The sequence below is a fragment of the Montipora capricornis genome, chromosome 10, assembly GCF_036669925.1.
Source record: "Montipora capricornis isolate CH-2021 chromosome 10, ASM3666992v2, whole genome shotgun sequence".
In the NCBI taxonomy this organism is placed as follows: domain Eukaryota; kingdom Metazoa; phylum Cnidaria; class Anthozoa; order Scleractinia; family Acroporidae; genus Montipora; species Montipora capricornis.
In genome coordinates this window covers 30,535,533-30,548,831 of record NC_090892.1, presented here as the reverse complement: position 1 = coordinate 30,548,831, position 13,299 = coordinate 30,535,533, and the positions used below count along the sequence as shown (strand labels likewise).

General features: G+C 39.8%; 1 protein-coding gene across 1 annotated transcript in view; it reads left to right on the top strand.

Moving 5' to 3' along the window:
* Window positions 1-13,299, top strand: part of LOC138019591 (D-2-hydroxyglutarate dehydrogenase, mitochondrial-like) — a 68,843-nt gene that overhangs the window by 18,149 nt on the left and 37,395 nt on the right. Inside the window, exons 5-6 of the mRNA XM_068866449.1 lie at window positions 10,134-10,214; window positions 10,468-10,567. Coding sequence (XP_068722550.1) covers window positions 10,134-10,214; window positions 10,468-10,567 — 181 coding nt within the window. The remainder of the gene's footprint in view (window positions 1-10,133; window positions 10,215-10,467; window positions 10,568-13,299) is intronic.

The window sequence follows — 13,299 nt, the reverse complement described above, 5'->3', positions numbered from 1 at the left end:
CACTCACCATAGGAATTCCCAACTTTCAAAACAGTGTTGTCAACTTGAACAATCCATAAAAGAGCGTTGTCATGATAACGACGATGCCGCCATGTTTGAGTGGGTCAGTGCGATTGTGCGAAAGTCGCAGGAAACTTCCTTTGAGAGATCCAAAATGGCGCAGGTCAACAAAGTGGAAAAACTTTCTGAGTCTCTCAGCCTGAACAAGGATAAGATCGACCTGTCAGGTACGCAGCTAAAGAAATGGGTAAAAGTTCTATCAAAATACAAACCCAGTGATAGTGAAATGAAGGTTCTTGCCAAAGGTTTGAACTTTGCTGTGTCTCCAAATAAGATCCCATCAAGGAGATTGTCATTGCCACGGAAGCGGCTTGTCAGAACCAGAGGAAGCTGGTCTACTGAGGTACCAAGTTGTAGGAATCTTACAGAATTCTAAGCCCCCCTAAACCTAATAGGAGCAAGGATGAAATCAAGGCCCTGAATTTGCTCAAGAATAATAAGGACATTGTCATCCTCCCTGCTGACATAGGGGAAGGCTGTTGTGGTCATGGACAAGGTTGATTACATCACATAGTGTGAGAAACTACTGGCGGATAAAGACACGTATACACCTATACACGTAGGTCCTAACAACCCAGCCAAAACGCTGAAAGGGCGCCTACAGAGGAAACTGAGGTCCATGAAGAAGGAAGGACATCTCAACCCCCGGGTGTATGACAAGATGTACCCCACCTCAGACGCCACTCCCAAGATACATTTATAAAGGCCCTATCAAGATGCGCCCCATAGTCGCTGGCATTAATTCCATCACCTACAACCTAACCAGACACCTAGCAGATCTTTTCAAACCCTTGGTTGGAAAGGGTGACTAGCACATCAACAATTCCAGAGACCTGGTCAACATGATTGAAGAAATCACCCTTGAAGATGGGGAGGTGCTCACCTTGTTCAATGTCACGGCCCTCTTCACTGTTGTCCCCGGGAAGGAAGTAGTGTCCATGGCCTCAGACAGAGCTAAGAAAGACAGCACATGATTGGAACGCACACTCATGACCCTGGAAGAGTTTGTCAATTTACTTCAGATGGTTGTTGACACTACCTATTTCCAGTACAATGGAGTTATCTATGAGCAAACATTTGGTATGGCCATGGGTTCCCTGCTGTTACCGGTACTAGGTAACCTCTTCATGGAGGAGTTCGAATGCAAGGCTCTTGATACCGCCCCTCACCCACCAAAGTTCTAGGGAAGATATGTAGATGACACGGGGGTTGTCAACAAACAACAATATGAAGACAAACTGTCTGCATCCCAGCATCAAATTCACCACAGTGCGTGAAAAAGACAGCTGCCTACCGATGTTGGACGACATGGTGATCAGAAACGATGACAACACCATCAACACTGATGTTCACAGAAACGAGGCGCACACTGACCACTACCTGCAGTGGTCATCTAACCATCTGCTGCAGCAAAAACTAGGCATAGTTTGTACCTTGATGAACCGTGCTGAAACCGTCATTGAAGACCCATCCCTGCTCAACACCAAAAAGCAGAAGATCCGAGATGCACTTTGGGTTTGTGGCTACCCTAATTGGGCTCTAAAAGAATGCGACACCAATGAGAAGCCTCACAAGACCTCTCCTTCCAGGACTAGGGACCAGGATAAACCGTCACGAGGTTATGTGGTACTGCCATATGTTTGAGTAGCTCAAACGGACCTTTGCCAAACAATGTTAGTCTGTACTCCAAACCTGGCTATACCCTTCGTAATGCCCTGGTGAAACCTAAGGACCCCCTAGATAACATGGAAAAGTGCGGTGTAATGTATAAAGTCTGGTGTGAGGAATGTGGGGAGGTGTATGTCGGAGGGAGTGAAAGATCACTGGGGGAGAGGACTTTAGAACATCAAAAGTCCCTGGACCGGGGGGACTGTAAATCTGCCCTCAGTCAACACCAAATGCAAACAGGACACGCGGTCACGAAAAGACTGACTATGGATAATATGCCAATTCTGGACCAAGAACCCAGGAATACGCACCGAAAGATCACAGAGGCTTTCCACATCAAGCTCAACCAAGCCGGCCTGAACCGCAACGAGGGATGGGATAACCGTGACGTCTACCTGCCACTCCTCAGGAGGGTGGTGAGGGGGGGACACCAGAATTGAGGCAGCCTCGTTCTGACCTTGACCTTGTTCCCAGAGGTCATGGTCACTCTGTTCCCAAAGGTCAAGGTCACTATGTGATCAAGATGGACTGAGAGTCGTCGAAAATTTAGAAGTGAATACTTCTCTGCCTTATTTTGCTACTGATACAATGAAACTTTCACTTGCTTCAGGATTGCATGCATCATTATTTGCTCTTTCCTCCTTGTTTCTTTCTTTGTGGCTCATGTGTTATGTCCCTTGAGTCTGCTGCAAGGCTCTGTTCTGGAATCCAGTGTTGCTCCTGCCAATGCTTCCTTTTACTCTCTTGTGAACTGTTCTACTCATTTCAAATTGCTGCATGCTATTCACAATTCTTGCTAAGGTTACTGCTAACCTTTTTGGTCTTGAATTTTGCAAAATTTTAAAAAGCTACCATAAGACAGCGCATTATATTTGTTTTCTCCTAAAAGAGATTATTTGAAGATGTTTTATTCTTGCGGAGTTATTGCAAATTTTCTGTTTTGCATGTCTAAAATGTTGACCCCAAGGTGTTGTGAGATTTTATTTTATTTTATTTATTTATTCTTTTAACATATTAACCATTGTTTGCCCCAAAAGCACCTAGGCTGATCAAGGGGGCTCCCAATAATACAGTAATCAGGCTTACACACAAAACACACAGACACACACAACACAAAATTACAACAAAGAAATTTACATATATAACTATTAAAAGATGTATTAATTTAACAAACAGACAGTGGACAACGAAAAACAATTTGTACTGATTAAAAGGTACATGACGAGAAATATATTAATTCAACAGTCAAACAGTGGCCATCAAAAAGCGATTAGTACCAATCCTAACTCTGCTTTTCCCATTATCAATCAGGTCAGTCTGTAATCAGGTATAAATAATCTATCTATAATCTAATGATGCAGTGCTAAATGCCTTTTCCCGCAAATTAAAAAACCCTCTTCAGAGGCCTTACATTGATTTTCATTGGTCAGCGGTATCACACCCGCATTTAAAGGTGTGAAAACATGTAAAATATTTTCTTCCCAAAAACTCACAGGTGTTAACTGTCCAGGAATAGCTCCTTTTCAAATGAATCTATAGGCTTTGTAGATTTGTCAGATTTTTATGAAATTTGGCCAAAATGATTGTTGGATATTGGTGCACAAAATTGTGTCGGATATTTTTACTTTGAGACGTCTCTGCATGTCGTGAAGCAGAAAATTTTCTATTGTTCAACTTCAAAGGTTATTTTCTTGGAAACCAATAGGAAGATCCTAAAAACCTGACACCCTTTGGTAGTCTACAAAGTGCTGATCGATATATAGTACAGTTTGTTTGGTTGTGCGTAATAATGAATAATAATAATAATAATTTCATTAATTTCTATAGCGCGTTACCATGACGCAATGATCTAATGCGCTTTACAACACTTTTCGGGGGACTTTGCCAGACTGCTTAATGGTGCAGTTCACAATCTTAAATTAAATAGCCAGTAGAGTTCATAGTTGCCCCCAGAACAGAATGAGTGAAATGCTGGTTTTTCAGGAGAGGGGAACCCGGAGTACCCAGAGAAAACCTCTCAGTGCAGAGTAGAGAACCAACAAACTCAACCCACATATGACGCCGGATCCGGGAATCGAACCCGGGCCACATTGGTGGGAGGCAAGTGCTCTCACCACTGCGCCATCCTTGCACCCCAAGAAATCGTTTACTCTCAACTGGGACTCGAACCTGCAACCTCTGGATTACCATACACTCTGTTTACCACTGAGCTAGCCCAGCTAGCCCTGAGCTAGCTAGCCCAAAGTGTATGCCTTGTCCCTGTCCAGGAAAAGAAGACCTCAAATTGTTATTCTTGCCTTAAGCCACGGCTACACAAGCAATTTTTTGCTCGCGTTGGTGATGCAATTTTTTTCAAATTTTGTTGCGTTGCAAATTGAAGGCCACGGGAATCGCATACTTCAAGAGACCTGGGTAGTATAAACAAACACTGCCTTTTGGACGAGGACATGATATTATCGGCTATTTCTATTCTTGTCTTTGACGAAAAAAAGGAAGCAAAGAAAGAGGAAAAGAAAAGATCATTGTGGGTCCGTCCATGGCTGGCAAGGAGGAAAGAACGCGAATTTTACCATCAACTTTTAAGTGAAATTTCAGATACTGCGGCGTGTCACGAGCTATTGCATGTGACAAAGACGCAGTTTCATGTCCTGGCAGACACTTTGACCCCAGGGTTAGCGAAAAGAGACATGGTAATGCATGAAAGCATTAAACCTGGAGAAATGCGTGCTCTTGCTCTAAGATTCTTGGCCACTAGTGAGTCGTTCCGTTCCCTGCATTTCCAGTTTAGGCTTGGGAGAGAGATGATCTCACAGGCAATCTCCGAGGTCTGCATAGCAATCTACAAGGAAATAGGCCCAATTTATGTGAAAACGCTAAATTCAAGAAGAGAGTGGGAGGAAATTTGAAGAAAGGTGGAACTTGCCTAACATCCTTGGTGCTATAGATATAGAAAGGATTATACTGGAGCAGCCCATTAATTCTGGTTCAAGGTATCATGACTACAAAGGGAACGATAGCATAATGTTAATGACTGCATCTTGTTGGACCTGAGTATGAGTTCTTAAATGTTGATGTGGGGGTAAATGGCAGGATGTCAGATGGTGGCAACTGGTTGCGCAACAGTTTTTGAAAGGCACTGGAGATCGAAAACAATCCATTAAGAATTTGCCCTCCAAAACCATTACCAGGCAACAGCAAGAGCATCCCTCATGTCTTTGTGGGGGATGATGCATTTCGGTTGACCGCCTACCTGACGAAGCCCTATCCCCAAATAGGATTAACAGAGCAGAAGCGTGTTTTTAATTATAGACTTTCCCAGTGTTGAAGGATCTCTGAAAATGGGTTTGGTATCCTCTCTGGAGAGTGTTCAGAAAGCCTCTTCTCCTGCAGCCTCTGCAGGCAACTTCCATCACCCTGCAATAACACTTCGCAACTTGTTGCGTTCTGAAACAGAGGCTAGCCAGATTCAGCATCCACAGGATCTCACAGAAGATAATGGATGTCACACTGGGGACAACTCATGGTTGGAAGCCAAGGAAATCAGGAGGGAATTCACAGAGTATGTCATGATGGAAGGCGTAGTACCTTGGCAGTGGCGGAGTCCTCAACTTCGTGATGATCCTTTTCACCCAAAATGCAGAGACCTTAAGCCATATAATGGCGCTTGAATGGTGACGGTTTGGGGTCCAAGCATTTCTGTTGAGGGATACAGCTAGACTAAAGAGTGTGCACATTTTGTAATATTGCTGTTTTTGACTTTCCACTGCACATTCGTAAATTGTTCTTGGTAATCTATGCAGAGTGTACAAAAAAATGCGTGCAGGGAATTAAAAAATGCAATTATGCACTCTCTATGCTTGGACTCTGTATTACCTCCATCATTCAAAGTTTGTGTAGGTTTCAAATATTAGAGCACTTATTTGACATTACATCCCCATACACAAATACTGTATGTTCCATGTTTGCCCCATTTTCAAAATGGCAGATTTTATAGTGAAAAGGTTTGTTGTAACCTGTTGATACTGGAAAGTTAAATTTATCAGTGAATGACACTGGCATCCGTTTACATGTATTACTAATGATAACACTTATCAAGGGATGTCTATAATTGAAGGGCTCAGAGAGCATAACTATCTTATGTCGAATTTTAGGCTGTCTCAGACTTGTCTGAATTGTTGCATGTGATCTGCAATTCCATCAAAAAATATTGTGTAGTTATTTTTTTTTTTTACGATTTTTGCATTTCATTTTTGGGAAATAATGCATGTAAGGAAAAACTCAGCTTTCATATGTTATTTCTCGAAAAAAAAAACAGAAATAAGCAAAAAACAATACTGGACAATGTTTTTGATCGAATTGCAGGTCACATGCAAAAATTCGGACAAGAAAAACGGCCTAAAATTCAACATGTGGCGGTTATGCTCTAAACTCTTCAATTTCTTGTGTTCTTCCAGAAAATGCCTAAACCTCTCCAAACAATAAGCCAGCCTCAATTCTGAAATACTCATATGCGCATAAAGGATAAACACAAGCATATACTTTTCTGGTTTTGTTATGAAAATGATATGCACATATTTGTATTCATCAAGTATCTGTTCTATACTTTTTAATATATGCTTTTTTTTTTATGATGACATGCGCTGGTTTTCTTTAGAACTCTGAATTGGCTTATTTAGATTCTCAATAGCCCTGCAATTTCTATATATTAAAATTCAATTTAAAGCAATAAACGTGGCCACCAGGTTGTGGAAATTAAAAAAAAAAAAGGTTTCATATGAGTTTTTTCCCAGGAGCCTGAAGGTGAAAGAGTGAATCTAAATTTTTCTAAAATAACCTATTTGCTATTAAGAGGAATTTCAATGTTCATTCTTAAATTGTTAAGTGCACATGTAGTATACCAAGTTATCCTGTCCTGGAAATGGCTAGATACCTTTAACACTGAAAAAGACAAATGTTTAGTTACTTACAATATGTATATGCTGAATTTGTTCAGTATTATGGCAGGCCAAACTATCTTAATCTGAAACAGCTTTGTGTAACAACCCTTTTTTAAAAATATCTTAAAGAAAATGGCAATTTTGTTTAATATTATAAGCCAAGCTATCCTGTGATTAAATTGACAGAAAGGTCTTACAGAAAGTGGCAGTTTGTTTCAGTATTGTATGCCAAGCCATATCCTCTGGTGAATGGGAGTGGCTTCGGTGTGTAAATAAAACACAAAGAAAATGTATAAATTGAAAGTTTACCTCAACTCAACTTTTTATGTTCATGCAAGTAGTTCGTATGTTCTGACATTTAATCTTGCACATAAAGCCATTTAATCAAACAAAAGGGAAGAAAAGCTACTAGTTCCAATAAATTTCTGTAGGATCAGTGGTGGCCAATGGTCGTGACATACAGTCTTGGCTTGTTCTTGGCGTTGTTTGATCAAGCATCCGCTGCCCATGAGGTACGTTCGGAGAGATGAGCGTAGGTAGTGGAGAGGAAAAAGGGACTGCATGCTACAACAGATAAAGGGATTGGAAGGCAGGCCTGGGTTGAACTTGCTGTATTGGGAGCTGGCTTAAAGCAATACCTTGCTGGAAGCTAGCTTGGAATCCAGCTTCATAGCCACTTCTCCAACTCATTCCTCCACTGGTTGTTGCTTTGTCGTCGCTGAGCCTGGATGAAAGGGCCTCCAGCACTTTTATTTTTGCATTTTCCATTGAATTTTCTCTTTCTTCTTCCCTCTTCCATTTGAAGGGGTTCACAGGTGCAACATGGTCAAACGTGTTGGAAATGCCCTCATCTGGTTCTATTTTGTCTTTAATAAATTCGAGGGAGGGAAAAAAGGCCAGTCTGACTGGTAGACGTCTTCTTTTCCTGCACCAGATTTGAGTGAGCTCTCCTGCTTCACTGACTCGTGTTGAAAGTGGGTTGATAACTTGTACCACGTTTCTGCAAGGTCTGTAACGGTATACTTGTCATCAAACTCTTTCGACAACCTTTTCATTGATGCTCTGGTCATGGTCACGGTCACGGTATTCCTTTCAGTTTGCGTCCCATAACTGTGGTGTATTTTTGTAAAACTTTATAAGGGTTGCCTTCTCCTAATTCGTCATCTCCTTCTCACCTTTTGTCTTCTCCTTTTCTAAATCTTCCTCTATATCCTTTTTCATGAACAACATGGCATTATAAAATTTCCATTCCTTTGAAGGCGTTTTTTTGGTTCTGTCACCGTCATTCAACGAGTTTTGGTCCACTTCCTTCTTTACGATCCTTCTCATGCATGTGCGAAGATTGTGTATTTTTCTTTCGATCGTGGGCACTGAATACAGATTATGTAGACGTGAAAGAGTTGCAGAATTGCATAACTGACAAGACATTGCTCTCGTGAAAACGCGAGAAACTTACCTAAATGGACGTGTAGCTGCTCCTTCAACTGTAGCCTGACATTTTTGCTTGATGACTTCAGCAAGCAGGGCTTGAAATTAACTCTTTTGCTCAGGTGCCAGCTGGCGACTAGTGAGGAAAATTTGGTCGCCAGATCATAAATTTTGGTCGGCAACTTTGCATGCAAAGTCATAATTATTAAAAAGCACAAAAAAAAAAAACCAGCAGGAGAAAGATCTCTAAAGCCATTGCTGTTTTTGGCTTTGTCTTTAGTTTGGTGATGGTGTTTCCATAGCAAGGCAAACATGGGTCCTTTATCCTTGCGCTTCACCCTTCAAACTCCGTAGTTCTTTATTCTCCTACAGCTTGCGTGGCAAGCAACTTACCTTTATTGCGAGTAAATGCAATACTACAGTTGCTCGGCCTAGGCCCCACACAACCACAATGCTTTCTGAACGATTTCATCATATAAAGATTCAAATACAAAAGTTGTCTACTGTTTATCCTGGGTTATTAGACAAAACTTGATTCTGCAGCTGGTGACCAGTTCTTTAAATCTAGTTGCCAGCACTCAATTTTTGGTCGCATTGGCGACCAGTGAGTCACAATTTCAAGCCCTGGCAAGTCAGGGTTTTGTTCTAGGAATTTAATTAACTTAATGGTTTCTTCCTCATTAAATCTTCTATCTTCGTCCGCCTTGTTGTTTTTGCTCAAACCAGAACCTCGTTTTAGTCCTTTAATTTCATTGGCTAAATACTCTTTAGTCGCGTTGCAAGCGCGGGGAAAAAATTGCAGGTTGGCTACACTGCCAACTATCTCAGGGCTTTTGTCGCGATAGTTTCAACTCTGGCGACTTTTTCTTGTGATTTTTTCAGCTAGGGGTTTAGGAGGAGCTATTGGTTTTTCTTTCATTTATGGCAAGAAAGGCCTCTGCTAAGTGGGTTACTGTAGACAACGTTCACTGAATGTCTCTGCTTCAAGTAGAGGTAGCAGTTCTCTAGCTTGATGTTGAGTGAAAAGGTAGGCTGACCTATTTGGTGCATTCGAGTCATCTATATGGTTGGTAGAACAGGAGCTTTCAGTAGAACATATACTACTTCAGTTGACTTTAGGCTATGTGCAGTTGGGTGCATTGGTGTAAGTGCAGATGGATAGTTGCAAACAGGAATTATAATTTATCTTTATTTGGCTTGGAATTTGTTTGGTCCTCATTGGATGGAGGGTTTGATGACTGGCCCTACTCCTTGTCCTTTATTAAATGATCCTCAAATACAAGTGGGATTGAAGTTCAATAGTGGCGCTCTGTTGTTGCAACTGTATTTCTGGAGTGTCTGGCGGAAACAACATTTTAGTAGTAGGCAATCTTGTGTTGGACAGCAAGCATTGCAAACTGTCATAAGCTCTAGCCTTTTCAAATGTACTTTAGAATTCTTTTGAACCTATAATTTTCTGACAATACATTTATTAGTTTCTTTGTTCTTTGAGGTTTCAAATCTACCTATACCTACACCGTTTTGCACCATCTGTGAATCCCATGTGGTTTGGTGTACAGAAGGTTTTAACAATTTATTCAAAGGTCAATTGATATTACAGTGCAACGCGCCTTACCGTGGCCACCCAACAAACTCTCACATTTGCCAACTATGTGTAAATACGTCAACTCAACAACCCGTGCAAAGGTGTTCAACTTAGAACCGTATGAACTTTGCAAGGAGGCGTGACTGTCAATCAAATTCACACACCCTTATTGGCAAATAATTTTAAAAAACTTTGTTAGGTGGCTGTGGTAAGGCGCATCACACTGTAAGTACTTCAGTATTACAAAAGTTATATTTTCTCAACATAGTGTAATGTCTTTGGTCTAACCTCAGTTTAATGCTTGGACCTGCACCAAATACAACCAACAATTTGAAATGCAATGAAGACCTGACAGCAGCAGGGTCCTGCATTGAAATAATAAAGTAATTAATGGCGAACACTTTGTCTTTTCAAATTTTTTTTTTAATGGGATGCAACCTTTTCTTTTATTTCAGGGGGAAGTGTACCAGTTTTTGATGAAATTATCTTATCCATGTCATTGATGAACCAAGTTATAAGCTTTGATGAGGTTTCAGGTGATTAGGAGTTTATCAGCCTTTTTGTATGTCACACAAGCTCACTTATGCACCATGCTTTTATGACATTTAAAAGACTGATATAAAAATGCGTTTTCAGGAGGAGATTGCTCCATCCTCTCACACCTGGTGTATGGAACCATCCTCCTAGAATATGATTGCGAACATAATGATGAGATAATCGCATTTTTTTATCGTAGCAGCTCTTATTTAATGCTTACTGACAGCAGCTACGTAACTTTAACTCTTTTAGGTATCCTTGTCTGTGAAGCTGGTTGTATTTTAGAATCACTTGATAAACTGCTGGAGGAAAAAGGTTTTATAATGCCACTGGACCTAGGGGCAAAAGGAAGGTACATGTACATGTGCTGTGTTCTTAGTGAAACTGTGAGATATTAATTGCTAACTGTCCATTTCTATTCATGTTCCAAAAACCTTATTACCACATTTAAGAAGCTTTGGATATTTGCCCAATTTGATGAGGCATTAAGAATTAATAGTAGCAGTAATTATGAGTTCCCTGCAATTTTTGGCTTTATATTTAGTGCTCACTTTCCTATAAGGAAATGCTTGCTGGCATCATTGTTTACGTTTTGTTTCATTGACGTACACCTGTACGAGTTTTCCTACAGAAGGCATCATACTATTTACAAATTGACTTTAAAAGGTAAAAAAATTACCTGTTTTAAGCTTAGTTAAAACTCCAGCTTTAAGGCTTTTTGCTCTGGTGACGAGCCTGACTTATTAGCCATACAAAACCGGTAAATTCGTGGGTGACAGTCTCTGATGATCCCATACAGTCTGCAAAATTTCGAATTTTTCTCAGAGGTTACAATGTATCAGGTATAATGGGTTCAAAATTTCAGCGATAGCTTGTTATGCAATGCGCTTTCAATCATTAAGTTCTTTATTCTTGGCTGACGGATTAGAAACCTTTAACCTTGTGCTAATGAGGAAAAAATGTAAACAGAGATTCCCCTAGAGCAACTTTTTCCTGTACATAGAATGGTTGCTTTTAACCTCTTCTTAAAAGAAGAGGTTAAATGTTTCTGGAACTATTGTGGTATGTCGTTATCATAGATTGAAGAGTGTTAATCCCTAACTACAAGTTGAAGTGAATATTGGTGAATATTTACAGAGACATAATCGAGGTAAATACTCCCCAATATTCACTGAACCTGAGGCGAATAATTATTGTTTAGTATAATTTTTAGTGGTGAATATCAAGAAAGTGCAAAACAAAGTGCTAAAACACAATAACAAGGTACTAAAAGTGCTTTCTTACCTAAGCAGCCGTGCCTCCAAAATGTTATATTCATCAGTGAATATAACATCGAATTCTCATATATTCACCACTGAAAATTATACTTAATAGATTTAGCCAAGCCTAAAAGCTGAGATCCCTTTTGTAGACCCAGAAAGCAATTAAGTGTGTATGTAAATAACTATGCTTCTGCATAAAGTACAAAATTAATCGTCACAAGTGTATACAGTTTACAGTGATCAAACACCACTGAGCTGACAGCAGTGAACAAACTAGCCTTGCAAACAGTAACTAACAACTATTTTAATCAACAACTAAAACTGAACATACACAGTAGTCTCTTTGACAGCATTTTCCATTTGACTGAATCTTTAAACACCCTTTCCCCTCAGTTTAGAACAACAGCAAAAATTACTAATTAAAAAGTCAAGCTAAAACGAGCTAATTCGCTTACTCAACTCCAAATTTCACAGTCAAAAAAGTAGCTTACGACTGGACATCCATTTCACACAAAAGCTATTAATTTAGTGTGGACAGTTGCTGTTGAAGATGTTGCTGATAATCGCATGTTTGAGCAGTTTGAGCTTATCAAACTGCTTTTCTAAGTCTTATCTGGCCAAAAAAAACCTAAACTGTTGCAACTCATGTACAAGTGCATTCTTTACAGATAAATGGCCTGCAATCCAATATAAATTTATACGAGATTGAGAGTTGGGTTATAACATGTCTGACAAAAGAGACAATGATGACAAAAAAATGCCCCAATGATGTCTGCTGTAAGCTTGAATGGAAACGTGGTGTGTGTGATTCTTGAAATATGCCAGAACCTTCGTCAACATGTTGTCAGGCCTTCCTTGTCTCTTTTAGCTGACCGTTGTAAATAAGTGTTTTGTCTCTCACTCTATTTCTCTCAGCTTTTAACAGTGTTCTTCATTGAAAATTTCTCTTCTTCTCCTTCCTCTGCTTCTCTCGAGGCTTTCTTTGCTTAAATTTCTCAAATTTCTTTGCCTCTTCCCTGGTGCTCTTTCCTGCTCTTTTATCCCATAATCTAGTCTATGAGCCATGGGCTGAAAATCGGGCTTATGAGTACCAACATGGGGGCAAACTCTAAAAGGGATAACATATAGACTTTATTTTTTTTGTATGATAGACGTTGCGGAGATGTAGCTTTCCACAAAACTTGATACATTTTCGCGGAGTACCTCTCAACACTTATGCATCAGTGCAATGTCAAAATTTTACATATACGTTTCATTTTAAACTGCAAACTGGCCTGTTTTTAGACTTTGCCTTTATAACTTAAACAATGAAAATCTGTTTTACAAAATTTACAGGCAAGAGTGAAAATCTAAAATTAAAGTAATACTATGATCAAAAAATCACTTCCTTTTTTCTTCAGATTTTGAAAGTGGGCAAATTTTGGATTTCATGGTCCGCCATTACTCACGTTAAAAACTGACTGACTGGACCTCAGAGGGTTGGATCTAGGGAAAAGTGACATCAATCGCTCAAAAGCTTAAAAATTTCAGCGTGTAAACGCAGTTTATAATGTATGCAAAACAATTTTAAAAATCCGAAAGGCCGAAACTCCAGTGCTGCATATTAATTCAGTCGCGTTTAAATGCATTGCATTCTTAAACTTATAGTGAGCCTTTGACATCATTGTCTCCTCGATCCAGTGCCCTGAAGATTTTAAAGTTTGTAATAGCAGACCATTAAAGAGGAAACGTTTAAAATTAAGGCTTAAATCTTGGGTCACTTAGTGTTAAGTTATCGTAGTTTTGAAATTCAAAGAAAAGAAGGATTAGATTTTTTGATCAT